Raw genomic sequence first — 15,404 nt, 5'->3', positions numbered from 1 at the left:
ATTTTCTTTTGGCCCAAGGAACATACATGCCAAGTTAGACATTTGTACTACAAAATGCAGCGTTTGGCCAATTTTTGGTCCTTAACAAGCCTACTCTGAATAAAAAAAGGAACTATCTTCGTCCACTGTATACAAAATTCTTCTCGTTCGCTGCCGTTACAATCATTGATAATTTGATCTTTAAACTGGGCAGTTACAGACACCATGTTCATACTTTATTGAGTATTGTTTCAACAAAGTAACAAATAAAAGGTGGTTGAACATTAATCATTTATTCTTCAAAAATGCTTGGTTTTGATGGATATTCCGGGAATTTTTAAAGCACATCACTTATAAGGTGGTTCAGAAACTAAATGTTTTTTTTTAAGTGTGAAAATGGATGATCGTTACAAAGTGGCTTACTTTGGAAAACGTGAAAAACGAGATATCCAATATTCCCGGCCAATGGAATTGCTCGAAATGAAATCAAATTCCTCCCAGCTTAATTCTTGTACGTATTTTATTACAGGGTTATTGTTTTCGTTACGACACCACTGTTTTATTCAGAGAACACACTTCAATGAAAATAAACTGAAATGATGCACTAAATCTCCTCGATATGCATTAACTAAATATATCCCAGGATCCTAAAAGTAAAATTGTAAGTGTATATACAAGCCCAACATTTAAGCAGTTATTTCTTGTAAAACCGTTAGACATTAATCCAGTTGACTGATGAAAGGATAGCGAGCAGTTTGTGAATTTCAGAATTTACTCAGACGTTTCAAAGGAAATGGAATTCAGTCCTTCTTTATTCAATTCCAGTTTGTCAGCTGCTATAAAACTACTGAAATGCGTCCTTCTCTGAAAATCAACCCAAAAGGTACTCTTCCACCAGTACGTCGTTTTCAATGGCTCCCGATCCCGTGTCCGTGGTCTCTACAGTCTTAGGTGTCGTAGTCGTCTTCATCTGGGCCGTAGACACCGGTTTGGGTGACGTCACACGGGTGGTAATCACTATAGAATATAGGATAAAATAAAAACAGACATACAGACAGAAAGGGATGATCAGTTTGCCAAAACTTGTCAAGTTTTAGGAGAGTCAAATGACACAGTGTCGATAAAGAATACATTACCTCTGTTGGAATCTGACAGCAACGTTTTCTACAACCAGATTGGAAATATAATCTAGCATATTCCCGGTCTAAAATACACAGTAGGGTGAAAGGCTGATTATCATCGTCTTTTCACAGTTAGAAAACACATTTTAACGCCAAATTAGGTTTACCACAAGCATTGCCACGTTTTGATTCTTACTTTCACACTTGAAAGTTTTTCCTGACCACGTGCCATTAGTACATGTTCTTGTATCGTCACCCTCAGCCTTAATGTAGCCTATCTTGCAACGATGGATGATTCGAGCACCCTCTTTTAGTTTCCCATCAGGGAAATGATCTATCAAGGTGTCTGCATTTTCAGCATATGGCAACCCGCTGCAGAACTCTGTAACACAATAGGTTGAAATACAAAAAAGTAAGATAATGAAACAAAACTTAAATTAAAATTAAAAATTCAATGAAAAAAGTGGAATACATTTTGAAACAGTGTAACCCACATGTGCCTCATCGTCTGGAGTTGCCCATAGAAATGTAAGTTGTCTTTTGGTGTTTTCCTATGACTAGGACATCATTGCTGTTTATCAAATTGAGTTTTTCAGTTGGGCGGTTTATCATACCCAGTAACTAAGATACTACAATTCCAAACTGCCATGCAGTTTTAAAACACTGCGTTTGTCATAATATATAGTTCTTCACCTGGAGGAATACATAAAGGTTTTTTAGAGAAATGGTTTATCAGTTTGTCCAATGATTAAAAAAGGCTGTGAAACGGGACACGAACCAGACCCTCCCAGACAATGAAATCATTCGAATTTAATAGATTTTTCAATTATTATTTTTTTTCAAATTTCATATCTGAATACAATTAGACAACAAATAAAAACAAAACATAGGCTTACTTTCACAGATGATATCAACTCCCTTCCAACTGCCTCCGACGCAGGTTTTGATAGAGGAACCACCAGCTTGCACGGAGTTGCCTTTACAAATGTAGTATGCACTGCTGCCCTCTACAATTGGTAACACCGGCATCACAACGTTGGTGTTCTGGACACTTGGTGGGGGTGTACAAGTACCTGTAGAATGATAGAAATTTTCTATAACATTCCACAATAACTGAAACCAAAATATTTCACAGTAAACGTAGTACAACCAATATTTGATTCTACCTGGAGTTCGTAAATTTCATGCGTCCGAAGTGCTAGGTCTAACACAAAAGCGATTGAACAGAGACAACAACCCTTAGAAAAACATTAGACCTGTTGCAGCAAATTTGCTGCAATATAAATGCAAACTGCAATTCCTTCTTTCAAATTTGCTGCATTATGGCTGTAAATTAGCAGCAACTATTTTTTTTCTTGCAAACTCATGCAATCTCGTTTCAGCAAACTTACAGTTTGCAGCGAATTTGCTGCAATACTGTTGCAATATTCCGACAAACTTTTCATTTTGCTAAGGGTATACATGTAATATAGTCCGGTTGACGACAGTCATCAAACTACAAATGGCGTTATAACATTTTAACACACATTATCAGTTCGAATCCTGCCAACTTACGTTTGCAAATAAATGTTGATCCTTTCCACACACCACTGTCAGAACAAGTCATCAGATGGTTTTCCGCTGGGTCTTTAGAGTGCTGGTATCCTTTCTGGCATCGGTAAGTGACCGTCTTGCCTTCAACATACGTGGCACTCGGCGAAGATAACAGGTTGGTGTTATTAAGTTTTGGTGGAGATGGGCATGTCCCTGTAACCAGAACGTTATGAAAATGAGCAGTAATTGAGAATGACAACCCTGCAAAGATCGAACACGCAGACTGCACAGATTTGCCACGTGCTAATGTAGTTTTCTGTCAAGTGGTTAAAAGGGCCCCTTTTAACCACTTTGCAAAATGAACAGTAGATAATGTAAAAACTGGGAAGTAAAGCCATAAGATGCTTGCCATCCGCTGCAAAAGATCGAAATGTAAAATGTCCTAACTTTTTTGGTCGACACGAAATAAAATCTCTATGGAGTTACTGTATAGCAACTGGTCACTTTTCCCAATTTCTTTTACATAGTAAACCTATTCTTGTACTAATACTGTTTACTCAGATTACTTTTAACAACTTACTTTTGCACTGAAACTGAATGCTACCCTGGGTCCATTTCCCGTCCCGACAGGTTTTAACGTGTGTCTGTTCAGAGCCAGTGGACACAAAACCAGAGGCACAGCTGTACGTGAACGCGTCTCCCTCAGTGGGAACGCTTTTTCCGATTTGGGGACTTATTGTGGTATCAGGAATGGATGGTGGCGTAGGACACGCTCCTGAAATATTGATTTACGGGTGAACGAGGCAGTATTATGATCTACGATGGCTATTTATACTTGAGACGTCAGACACAGGTGGTCGTAAGGTACACTCTACAAATTGGCATTGTCACAGAAGACAACTTTGGAGTTGAATAGGGACCTTGGTTCAAGTATCCTCCAATATTTTCTGCTGTAATGTATCAAATATGTATCAAAACCACAAAATGATATCATGTGTTTTAACTTGACTTTATAAATGGCGCCGATTCAAATTAAATCTGTTATGGGGACCAACACAAGTTAGGAATTACATAAACAAAGTAATTATATGAATAATAATATAAAGTCGTATCGATAAAAGCACCTACTTTTACAAGTCTTATTCGAAGGGTTGACCCAAAAGCCGTCAGTACACATAACGTTGATGGGGTTGGAAGGTTCGTAGCCCTTCGAACATTTGTAGTTCACGGAGTCCCCGCTGCTGTAGATTGCCGATGCATTTTCAACCATTTGGGCGAACTGGTAAAGTGGTGGCTGCGGGCAAATCTCTGAAAACAAGCCACAATCATTCCAACATTTAACCGTCTCATAGTGACAATAAGCTAGCAATTTGAAAATAAATGAGTCTGCGAACAATGTGTTTACAACCAATTAAGGAATGGCAATTAAATCATATACTGAATACAAAGGTAAAGATGGCATGGTCTCCGTATTATCTCTCATAAGCTTCCTCGGGTTATTAATCAAAACATACACTTTGTTTAGTTTGGTGATAACTTACTCGTGCACTTAATGCCTTTGCCGTCCCATTTTTCAGAAACACAGGTCAAGGTTCTTAAGCCGTCTTTGTTGATATACCCTTTATCACACACGTACACTGCTTGGTCGCCTTCTACGTATGTTTTATTGTTTACTAAAGTGGCATGGATGAAAGTAGGGGGTTCTGGGCATCTTTCTGAAAGTCAAAGCTTATAATTCATTTTGGACACATAAAATTGTACTTAAAAAGTGTCTTGGGTAGAGTCACTACAATATGCATATATTAACTCCAATATTTCTGAAAGATAACGTAATAAGATTGAAGAAAAATTAATTTATTCTTATTACATAACACAGCCAATGAAATTCTTCTCTGACTTAAATACACAACATGTTCAACCACAACTTGCAATTTAAGGCCTCATTCACAACACTGGTCTAGCTTGTCCGCGGATTGAATATTGCCACCTACTTAAAATCTTGCCGCGTAAACCCGTAATAGACACTGAATACACCCCCCTCGAGGATTACGCAACAAGATTTCATGTGGGTCGGCCATATTTGTTGTGAACGAAGCTTAAGTGCTAAATACTGGATTTAGTGTGACTTTTGCGTGACTTTTGGGTGTTCGTACCAGAACATTTGGTGCCGCTGTGCACCCACGCTCCGTCTGAACACAGTAACGTCGCAGTTGTCCCGGGTTGATATTCACACATGTATTTGACGGTGTCTCCTTCTTTGAAAACTGTGGATTTTGTCAAGAATCTTAACTTGGAGAGCTTCCTGGGGTCGCTACATGTCTCTAAAATAGCAATATGGTGATCACCCTTAGCAAATTAAAACGTTTGCAGCAATACTGAAGTTTGCAAAAAATCAATTTTCGCTGCTAATTTGCAGCCATATTGCAGCAAATTTGGAGCAGCCCTGATATTTTGCAAAGGGCAGTCATAATTTAACCTAGTTTTAAGTGGGAGTACTTTCCGGTGCACCAAATTCAAAGTATTGACCATGTATTTTTAAAAATTACATGAAGTTACGAAGGTTAATCTATTTGTTAAAACATGAGATAAACTACATGTTTAATCTACATCTAAATGTTTTTGCTATGGAGTTATGAGCCCTTAATTTTTTACCAAAAAAGCCATTATTTTGCCTTATCAACGATAAAATCTTAACTAAGACTTTTATGAAAAATCGCTGGCAGAGTTTCGGAGTACTAAATGGTGCCATTAAATCGGCGTTGAAAGTATGATCGTGGGTGCTCAGGTAAAAGAGAAATTTGAGAAACCGAATTTTCAGTTTTTACCCCAAAATCGCAATTGTGACACATGTATAAATGTTAATCAATTTAGTCATAGAACACTGAAGATATATCTGTTACCCAAAAGAATGTAAGTAAGGCAGCAGTAATAGTTTTTTGCGAACGGTGACAATATCCTTAAAAAGATACGGTATTTATTCCCCAGTCTTACAAAATGAATTAGCCTATGGTCAAAATTAATGTCAACCCACGTCACTAGAAGAGGCGACCAACTGCAAGTTAATGGTGAGGGTATCAATAATGAAAGGACCAAACTTACGTAGACATACGATGTCACTCCCCTTCCAAGCACCGTTCGTACAGGTCCTGACAGCAGATCCGCCATTTTGGGCATATCCAGTTTTACACGTATAAGTCACTGTGTCGTCTTGGAAGATATTTGCAGCGTTGAGAGGTGTTCCAGAAACGACGGCGTTGGCTACCGTAGGAGGTTTTTGACAAATTTCTGTGAAATTAAGAAGAGGAATTATCATATGACAAATATATACTAAAATACCTTATCCAATTTGTATTATTAGCATTTATTAACTTGGCTTTTATATTTGGACCCGTATTTTACGTCCGCCAAGGAGCACCTCCGTTTGTCTGTTTGTCTATCGCCAGCTTAATTAAAAAAATTATGGATATATTTTTATGAAATTTTCAGGATAGGTCACAAAAAGGATACCTTAAAATATTTAAGGTTTGGCGCTGATCCTTTACCCGGAAAACCATATGCAGCCAAGAAGGATTCTACACCATTGCGCTACAGAGCCAATGACCTTGTAGGATGGATGTGATCTCAACTACCACAATGTATCACTGCAAGGTGTTTGGGGGAGGTTTGCGTCCTTTGAGTGATTTTCAAGTATTTCTTTATTATCAAGTCGCACAAATTTGTACGTTAGTTGAAAACGAGTAAATGTTCAAAGGAAAGAGTATTTAACAAAATGCTTTGATAATAATGAGAGCTCCAAACTCACGCTGACATACGATGTCACTCCCCTTCCAAGCACCGTTAGTACAGGTCCTGATAGCAGATCCGCCATTTTGGGCATATCCAGTTTTACACGAATAAGCCACTGTGTCGTCTTGGAAGATATTAGCAGCGGTGAGAGGTGCTCCAGCAACGACGGCGTTGGCTACCGTAGGGGGTTTTTGACAAATTTCTGTGAAATACAAGAATGGATTATATATATCTGACCCAAATGATGGCTTTCAATATCTTTTCCTTAGCAAAATTGCTAAATTGCTGCAAATTGCAATAACTTCTTGCAAATTAGCAGAAATATGGCTGCAAATTAGCAGCAAAACTTGTTAATGCAAACTTTTAGTTTTGATATGGGTGGTTGTATTCACATGCTTCAGCCTTCGTTAATTTGTATATACAATTAAATATTTTGAAAACTAGATATATACTACAGTTTTATGATGCCCATATGTAATTTAAAGCAATGTAGAGAGGAATTAACGGTACCATTTGATAATGCAAGGTCCAACTTACGTTGACATACGATGTCACTCCCCTTCCAAGCACCATTTGTACAGGTCCTGATAGCATATCCGCCATTTTGGGCATATCCAGTTTTACACGAATAAGTCACTGTGTCGTCTTGGAAGATATAAGCAGCGGTGAGAGGTGCTCCAGAAACAACGGCATTGGCTACCGTGGGAGGTTTTTGACAAATTTCTGTGAAATCAAGAAGACAAATTTAAGAATATTAATTATCATATACCTTCTAATCTAGCATATCAAATCCACCAAACTGCCACGATTGTTTTAGATATCCCATGTTCTTAATCTGTTTCATCTTAACATCAAAAATACCTACGCTGACAATTGATAGGCATGTAGCCTAACCAGGCGCCGTCTCTGCAGTAATAAACACCGAGGCGCCTGAAGCGGTAAAACCTGGAGGGTTCAGCTTTGTGAGCAAAGCCACTCTTACACTGATATCGTAGCACGGAACCGTGAGCAGACGACAACGTGCTTGACGTTTCAGCATTCGCCGCTACGGGTGGTGGTCCACAGGGACCTACAATAGAAAAACGTTCGTTCTGGATTCATAAATTCCTTATATTCTGGAAACATTTTATGCTGCTATTTTCATGATGTTGAAATCAATGAAATGAAATTTAATTTTAATGAAATATGTTTGATGAATCTGCCGGTAGTGACATTTTTCTAAAAGACCCAACAGTCTGCTTTGTTTGAAGCGAATAAGGATTGTCAGGTTGAAATTGAATTTGGGAGAAATATATTTTTAATATTTATATTACAGTGGATGTCAGCCCTGACCTTTGGAACAGGGAAAAGTATTGGAGTATTTATGTAATACTTTTCATCAATATTTCGTCTATTTTATTCTTCATTAATTGGTATACACAATTAAAAGTTTTAGAAAACGAGATATATACTACAGTTTTATGATGCCCATATGTTATTTAAAGCAATGTAGAGAGGAATTAATGGTACCATTGATAATGCAAGGTCCAACTTACGTTTACATACGATGTCACTCCCCTTCCAAGCACCATTTGTACAGGTCCTGATAGCAGATCCGCCAATTTGGGCATATCCAGTTTTACACGTATAAGTCACTGTGTCGTCTTGGAAGATATTAGCTGCGCTGAGAGGTGCTCCAGAAACAACGGCATTGGCTACCGTGGGAGGTTTTTGACAAATTTCTGTGAAATTAAGAAAAGGAGTTTTAGAAGAGGAATTATCATATGACAAATAAATACTGCTTAAGGAGAGGAAATGTCATACGACATATATATATACTAGAATATTTTACCCGATTGGTGTTATTAGATTTTATTAACATGGCCATATACATGCATAAAGACCCAAACACATTTAAGTTAGTAGTTTGAAACGAAATATAAAGCACTGGCAGTAAAACAAAGTAAAGAGAAATTTACGAAGTTATTTAACGATGACGAGAGGTCCAAACTCACGCTGACATACGATGTCACTCCCCTTCCAAGCACCGTTCGTACAGGTTCTGACAGCAGATCCGCCATTTTGGGCATATCCAGTTTTACACGTATAAGTCACTGTGTCGTCTTGGAAGATATTAGCAGCTGTGAGTGGTGCTCCAGAAACAACGGCATTGGCTACCGTGGGAGGTTTTTGACAAATTTCTGTGGAATTGAGAGGAGGAATTATCATATAACAAATATATACTAAAATACCTCATCCAATCGGTATTATTAGCTTTTATTAATTTGGCTTTCATATTTGGACCCGTATTTTACCTCAGTCAAGGAGCTCCTCCGTTTGTCTGTTTGTCTGTCACCAGCTTAGCTCAAGATGTAAAGGATACATTTTTTATGAAATTTCAGTATACGTCGCAAAAAGGATCAGTTAAATTAATATTTCAATTTTGGCGCTGATCCGTAACCGGGTAAATCACATGCATCCAAGATGTTTTAAAGGATTCTTCAACTCTGCGTGACAGAACCAATGACTTCGTACAATGGAAGTGCTCTCAACTACCACAATTTATCACTTCAAGGTGCTCTGCAGAGATCTGCGTTCTTTGAGTGATTTCCTAGTAATTCTTTATTGATAAATTGCACACACGTTAGAAAGTTTAAAACGATATATAGTATACCACTGGTAGTAAAGCAAAGTAAAGAGAAAATGAGTGAATGTTTAAAGTAAAGATGATTTGTATTAATAAAAGGTTCTTACGCTGACATACGATGTCCTTTCCCTCCCAAGCACCGTTCGTACAGGTCCTGACAGCAGATCCGCCATTTTGGGCATATCCAGTTTTACAAGAATAAGTCACTGTGTCGTCTTGGAAGATATTAGCAGCAGTGAGAGGCGCTCCAGAAACAACGGCATTGGCTACCGTAGGGGGTTTTTGACAAATTTCTGTGGAATACAAGAATGGATTATATATATCTGACCCAACTGATGGCTTTCAATATCTTTTCCTTAGCAAAATTGCTAAATTGCTGCAAATTGCAATAACTTCTTGCAAATTAGCAGAAATATAGCTGCAAATTAGCAGCAAGAAAAAATTTTTCTTGCAAACTCCTGCAAACTCGTTAATGCAAACTTTTAGTTTTGATATGGGTGGTTGTATTCACATGCTTCAGCCTTCATTAATTTGTATACACATTGTGACAATTTTAAAAGTATTTTGAAATCGAGATATATACTACAGTTTTATGATGCTTATAATTATGTCATTTAAAACAATGTAGAGAGGAATTAACGGTACAATTTGATAATAATGCAAGGTCCAACTTACGTAGACATACGATGTCACTCCCCTTCCAAGCACCATTTGTACAGGTCCTGATAGCAGATCCGCCATTTTGGGCATATCCAGTTTTACACGTATAAGTCACTGTGTCGTCTTGGAAGATATTAGCAGCGGTGAGAGGTGCTCCAGAAACAACGGCATTGGCTACCGTGGGAGGTTTTTGACAAATTTCTGTGAAATTAAGAAGACAAATTTAAGAATATTAATTATCATTAACCTTCAAATCCAGCATATCACATCCACAAAACCGCCAGGATTGTTTCAGATATCCCATGTTCTTAATCTGTATCATCTTTACATCAAAAATACCTACGCTGACAATTGATAGGCATGTAGCCTATCCAGGCGCCGTCTCTGCAGTAATAAGCACCGCGGTAGCGGTAATACCTGGAGGGTTCAGCTTTGTCAGCAAAGCCACTCTTACACTGATATCGTAGCACGGAACCATGAGCAGACGACAACGTGCTTGACGTTTCAGCATTCGCCACTACGGGTGGAGGTCCACAGGGACCTACAATAGAAAAACGTTCGTTCTGGACTCATAAATTCCTTATATTCAGGAAACATTTTATGCTGCTATTTTCATGATGTTGAAATCAATGAAATGAAATTTAATTTTAATGAAATATGTTTGATGAATCTGCCGGTAGTGACATTTTTCTAAAAGACCCAACAGTCTGCTTTGTTTGAAGCGAATAAGGATTGTCAGGTTGAAATTGAATTTGGGAGAAATATATTTTTAAATTAATATTATAGTGGATGTCAGCCCTGACCTTTGGAACAGGGAAAAGTATTGGAGTATTTATGTAATACTTTTCATCAATATTTCGTCTATTTTATTTCTTCATTAATTTGTATACACAATTAAGTATTTTGAAAACAAGATATATACTACAGTTTTATGATGCCCATATGTTATTTAAAGTAATGTAGAGAGGAGTTAACGGTACAATTTGATAATGCAAGGTCCAACTTACGTAGACATACGATGTCACTCCCCTTCCAAGCACCATTTGTACAGGTCCTGATAGCAGATCCGCCAATTTGGGCATATCCAGTTTTACACGAATAAGTTACTGTGTCGTCTTGGAAGATATTAGCTGCGCTGAGAGGTGCTCCAGAAACAACGGCATTGGCTACCGTGGGAGGTTTTTGACAAATTTCTGTGAAATTAAGAAGACAAATTTAAGAATATTAATTATCATTAACCTTCTAATCCAGTATATCAAATCCACAAAACCGCCAGGATTGTTTCAGATATCCCATGTTCTTAATCTGTATCATCTTAACATCAAAAATACCTACGCTGACAATTGATAGGCATGTAGCTTATCCAGGAGCCGTCTCTGCAGTAATAAGCACCGCGGTGCTTGTAGCGGTAAAACCTGGAGGATTCAGCTTTGTCAGCAAAGCCACTCTTACACTGATATCGTAGCACGGAACCATGAGCAGACGACAACGCACTTGACGTTTCAGCATTCGCCACTACGGGTGGTGGTCCACAGGGATCTACAATAGAAAAACGTCCGTTCTGGATTAATAAATTCCTTATATTCTGGAAACATTTTATGCTGCTATTTTCATGATGTTGAAATCAATGAAATGAAATTTAATTTTAATGAAATATGTTTGATGAATCTGTCGGTAGTGACATTTTTCTAAAAGACCCAACAGTCTGCTTTGTTTGAAGCGAATAAGGATTGTCAGGTTGAAATTGAATTTGGGAGAAATATATTTTTAATATTTATATTACAGTGGATGTCAGCCCTGACCCTTGGAACAGGGAAAAGTATTGAAGTATTTATGAAATACTTTTCATCAATATTTCGTCTATTTTACAATCCTTGGTAAAGGTAAACCGCGCCCTCTACAGCGCGTCGACGCCTATCTTTCAAACGTATTTTATGATTAATAAACGTTTGTAGTTTTGATTATTCTGAAGGAGGCTGAGAAGATGACATCATTACTAGGTACGCTTTGGATAAACTTTTTTTCTAAAGAGTTTTTTATCTTTAGAGTCTAAACTGGGAATGTGAAAAAAAAATTACAAGACATAAATATATGAATGTGAGGGGACTTGGAACGCGTGGAGAGAACTTCTAAAATTCAGTTTGGCGGGGAAATCCCGTGGAGTAGCGCTATAAGTGACGGAAGCAATATCAACAAATTGTTTATTGTGCCACAGCAATAACAAAATATTTTACCTTTATTGCTGCATTCTGCCTTTGTGGAACTTGGTACTGTAAGAAAAGAAAGCAATGGTAAAACTTGCTATTTCCGATTCAAAACTAAAAAACGAGGAAATGTTTGACTTCTCAGTGAATTGTTACACACACACACACACACACACACACACACGTGGTTTTTCGATTTTCGTAATAGAAATGTAAATGTTCAAATGTTGCACAGCATTATCAATAAAGATTAACAGGAATAACCTCCTTATTTAATTTTTGTAAGCCAACACATTAAACCCCATAAGAAACATGCTTTAAGTGTAATATACTGTATAGCGGTGGATAAAGGGGCAACGGATTATAATTTTATCAACTAACACATGCCATATGGTTGGGGTCTAGACATGTATGATAAGAGAAAGGGATTAAGAGAAGCTTGTATGTGTACAGACAGGAAATAAGTTGGTGGTTAGGAGCTTCTTCTAATAGATAACAGGAACATCAAAAATACACAAGTATTTTATTCCGGCGATTATAACCAGTCACAAAAAAAACTTACAAATAGATAAATAATAATGAATCGAAACGTATCTGTACCTGACACGCTTACTTAAAGTGGTACTAAACAAGATTCCATCGAATTGTCAGGTGTTAATTTCGAGTTAGCTCAGTTCAGGACGTTTTTTTCACCCAAACATATCTTAACACGTTTATCAAAACTTTCTATGTCATAAATACCCACAAACTAAAGCCATATACCTACCACAACATGTTTTAGAACTGTCCACACAAACGGACTCATTCAACGCGACGTAACCTTTCTGCGTGCAATATTTATCCACGTATTTCGAGCTCAGGCAATTTCCTCCGCAGTATCCTTTACAGGGTCCTTCGTCTTTTGAGTTGGTTATAAAAAAACAACAACTTAAGTAACTCCTTAACGTACGATCGACAACATTCAAGAAGACAAATTCAAGTTGCTAGAACTGGACATACATGACAATGGCTTAAAAAGTACACGCATTATTGTCAAATACTGAGAAAGATGGCCACTGGCAATCATATTCGAAGTTGTTTTAAATTTTGTATCTTCTGGTATTATCAATTTAACTACAGTGATGATCAACTGTTGTTTCAGAGACGCGTGCACTTCAGAAAGTTCGCTTCAGGCAACCCTGCATTTTCTAGATGACTGTTCAAAACTGCTACATGTAAGGAGACATATCAGTAATTACCCAGCAAACACATAACGTTATTATAACGTTACCATATCGTTAATTTTACCCCCAAAAAACGTTATGGTAACGTTATAAAACGTTCTGTGTTTGCAGAGTAACGGCCTGCATTTACCTTTGTCGACACAACAGACGCCGGTTATGCACCCTCCGATACCATGAAGCTCTACCTTTCCTCTACCACAGGAGCTGCTGCATGTACCGGACACCTGGTGGCACGTCACCGTACTCCACTTCGCTGATAAAGTCTTCTCTGCCGGGGTGCCTTTGGTGCCTTTGGTAGTCGGTTTATAGGGAGCGATCGTTGACTTACTGCCTTTTGTCTTGCGACAGGATGCTGAAAATATGATACACAAAAGTTTTGAAATTATTTATTACTTCATATATTTATATTTAATGTTAAATTCTTTATTCACAATCGTTTCTCCACACACTCTGTGTTTCTAATAGAGAAATAAACGAAACTGAGATGAAAAGAATCCAGTTTAGATAGTTGGCTGCTTTTTCATAAAGCTTGTTTTAGAAAATAGTTGGCTACCCAACCGTTACTTTGGCTTCTTAACGCATACTGAAAGGTTTTCACGAAAATATCGATGGGGTAGTTTTCACATTTTTAGTTAAATAAAAAACTTAAATGCGTTTACATTTCATTTTCAAGAGGTCTGACAGTGATCAATATCCGATATATATGTAATATATATATTAGTTGAATGAACTGTCATATTAGATAAACCATTGACAGATAAAAAAAAATTATTTATTTATTAAACTAAATTTATTGAGGGTAAAAACATGGTAAATATCAAATTCAACTTGGCCATCAAAGTACATTATGGATAAAACATTGAAAACACTCTTGCCAGTCTCTCTCTCTCTCTCTCAATATATTTACCGAAGTTTACCAGCAGAAGAACACCACACGCGTACAGCGCTGTTCGTACAAGACCGCCCATCGCTTTCCTCGGTCAGTTCCCTGGTAATAACAATTAAAAAAAAACAATAACCGTATGGCCATCCAACGACGTGGACAATTTCATAAAAACCTCAGTATTTCACGTGATCATAGAGTTCGCTTTCTTGGGGATGGCAATATTAACACTGTTTTTGGCGATGAAAAGTAAAAGGGGATAGTTTCAGCGGAAACACTAATTTATCGTTAATATAAAGAAGTATGCATTTGTGAGAAATTCATTGTCATTTTAAAATGTCTCGCTGTAGTGGCAGCATCAGACTTCCTTGAAATTTTCAGCTCGCCAAACTGTGCAGAATAACATCAAGAGCATTATCTGTACTCAGTTTCCAAGAGTATCTGTAATGAAATGGCAGACAGATTCACTAACCTGTGTGTTTCAGCTACAAATGGAGACAGACAGAGACGTGCATAGCTGGACACTCAGGAAAATACACAGCTGTGGACTCTTATCAATAATTTGTGATTGTCACGAACATTTGAGGCCACATTATCAATTTACAGAGACAGGAAATGCTGCGTTATTTAAAATAATCGTTGAAAGATAGTTGAATAGAGATGCCAATATTTGTCTTGTAATATGACATTTGATAAACCGATCAGTAAAAAGCTCACCATTAAATTTTAAAGGGTAAACACGTGGCGATCTTCCGAAAAAGCTAACTTACAATTTTAAAGGGTAAACATGGTGCGATCATCCGCAAAAGCTAACTTACAATTTTTAAAGGGTAAACATGTGGCGATCACCGGATTCAACCTGTCCACCTACCTTTTTGGTCGTTGTCTGAGTTCTCTATTAAATTTGTGTGGAGGTTTTGCGAGGAAGCCCCGGCACTGCCTTGTGAAACGCACCTCTTATCCACTCCAGCGAAAGTGATGAACCCAAATTGTCGACAAGTTGTGGAACCGCCTTGGATATATTTACTCAAGTATCTTAGTCTCCAGGTTATCGAATTATGAAACATATTGATACAAAACAGCAATATATTAATCATGACCAAATTGTTTGTCTTTGACAAGATAGGTTCTTTGCTGGGACATTGTTTTCCCACAGCCAGGGTACACGGCAATGTACTGGGGACTAGTATCGAGACTGGAGATCAAGGAATGGCTGGAAGGGACTGTCTTTGACCTTCAGCGCTGCCGAGTTCCACGTAGACCCTCGTTTGTCTGTGTGTGTGTGTGTGTGTGTGTGTGTGTGTGTGTGTGTGTGTGTGTGTAGGGGGGAGGGGTTGGAGGGGGGCAAAACTGATATTTGTTGTCCCAGAGAAGCACTGAAGCCGTCCT

At 37.8% G+C, this 15,404-nt stretch overlaps 1 protein-coding gene across 6 annotated transcripts; it reads right to left on the bottom strand.

The window, feature by feature from the left end:
* Nucleotides 1-256: 256 nt before the first annotated feature.
* LOC106170099 (complement receptor type 2) lies at nt 257-15,098 on the bottom strand. Of its 6 annotated transcripts, none has more exons than XM_087006433.1 (24): nt 14,887-15,095; nt 14,040-14,120; nt 13,263-13,484; nt 12,676-12,807; nt 11,940-11,975; nt 11,041-11,244; nt 10,713-10,898; nt 10,049-10,246; nt 9,721-9,906; nt 9,153-9,338; nt 8,414-8,599; nt 7,955-8,140; nt 7,285-7,488; nt 6,957-7,142; nt 6,436-6,621; nt 5,733-5,918; nt 4,787-4,954; nt 4,175-4,348; nt 3,762-3,941; nt 3,214-3,408; nt 2,655-2,846; nt 1,997-2,173; nt 1,297-1,482; nt 257-996 (listed from the first exon to the last, which is right to left on the bottom strand). In XM_087006433.1, exons 2-24 carry the CDS (start codon nt 14,098-14,100, stop codon nt 851-853), a joined length of 3,963 nt encoding a protein of 1,320 aa, XP_086862559.1. In that variant the 5' UTR covers nt 14,101-14,120; nt 14,887-15,095; the 3' UTR covers nt 257-850. The 6 variants fall into 6 exon arrangements, with proteins under 6 accessions (XP_086862559.1, XP_086862560.1, XP_086862562.1 ...); XM_087006434.1 differs by lacking the exon at nt 14,887-15,095 and adding an exon at nt 14,488-14,638; XM_087006436.1 differs by lacking the exon at nt 9,721-9,906 and having other exon boundaries at nt 14,887-15,097.
* Nucleotides 15,099-15,404: the final 306 nt, after the last annotated feature.

The sequence above is a fragment of the Lingula anatina genome, chromosome 2, assembly GCF_051362555.1.
Source record: "Lingula anatina isolate TDL-2025a chromosome 2, LinAna3.0, whole genome shotgun sequence".
Taxonomy (NCBI): domain Eukaryota; kingdom Metazoa; phylum Brachiopoda; class Lingulata; order Lingulida; family Lingulidae; genus Lingula; species Lingula anatina.
This window is presented reverse-complemented; position numbering and strand designations above follow the sequence as displayed.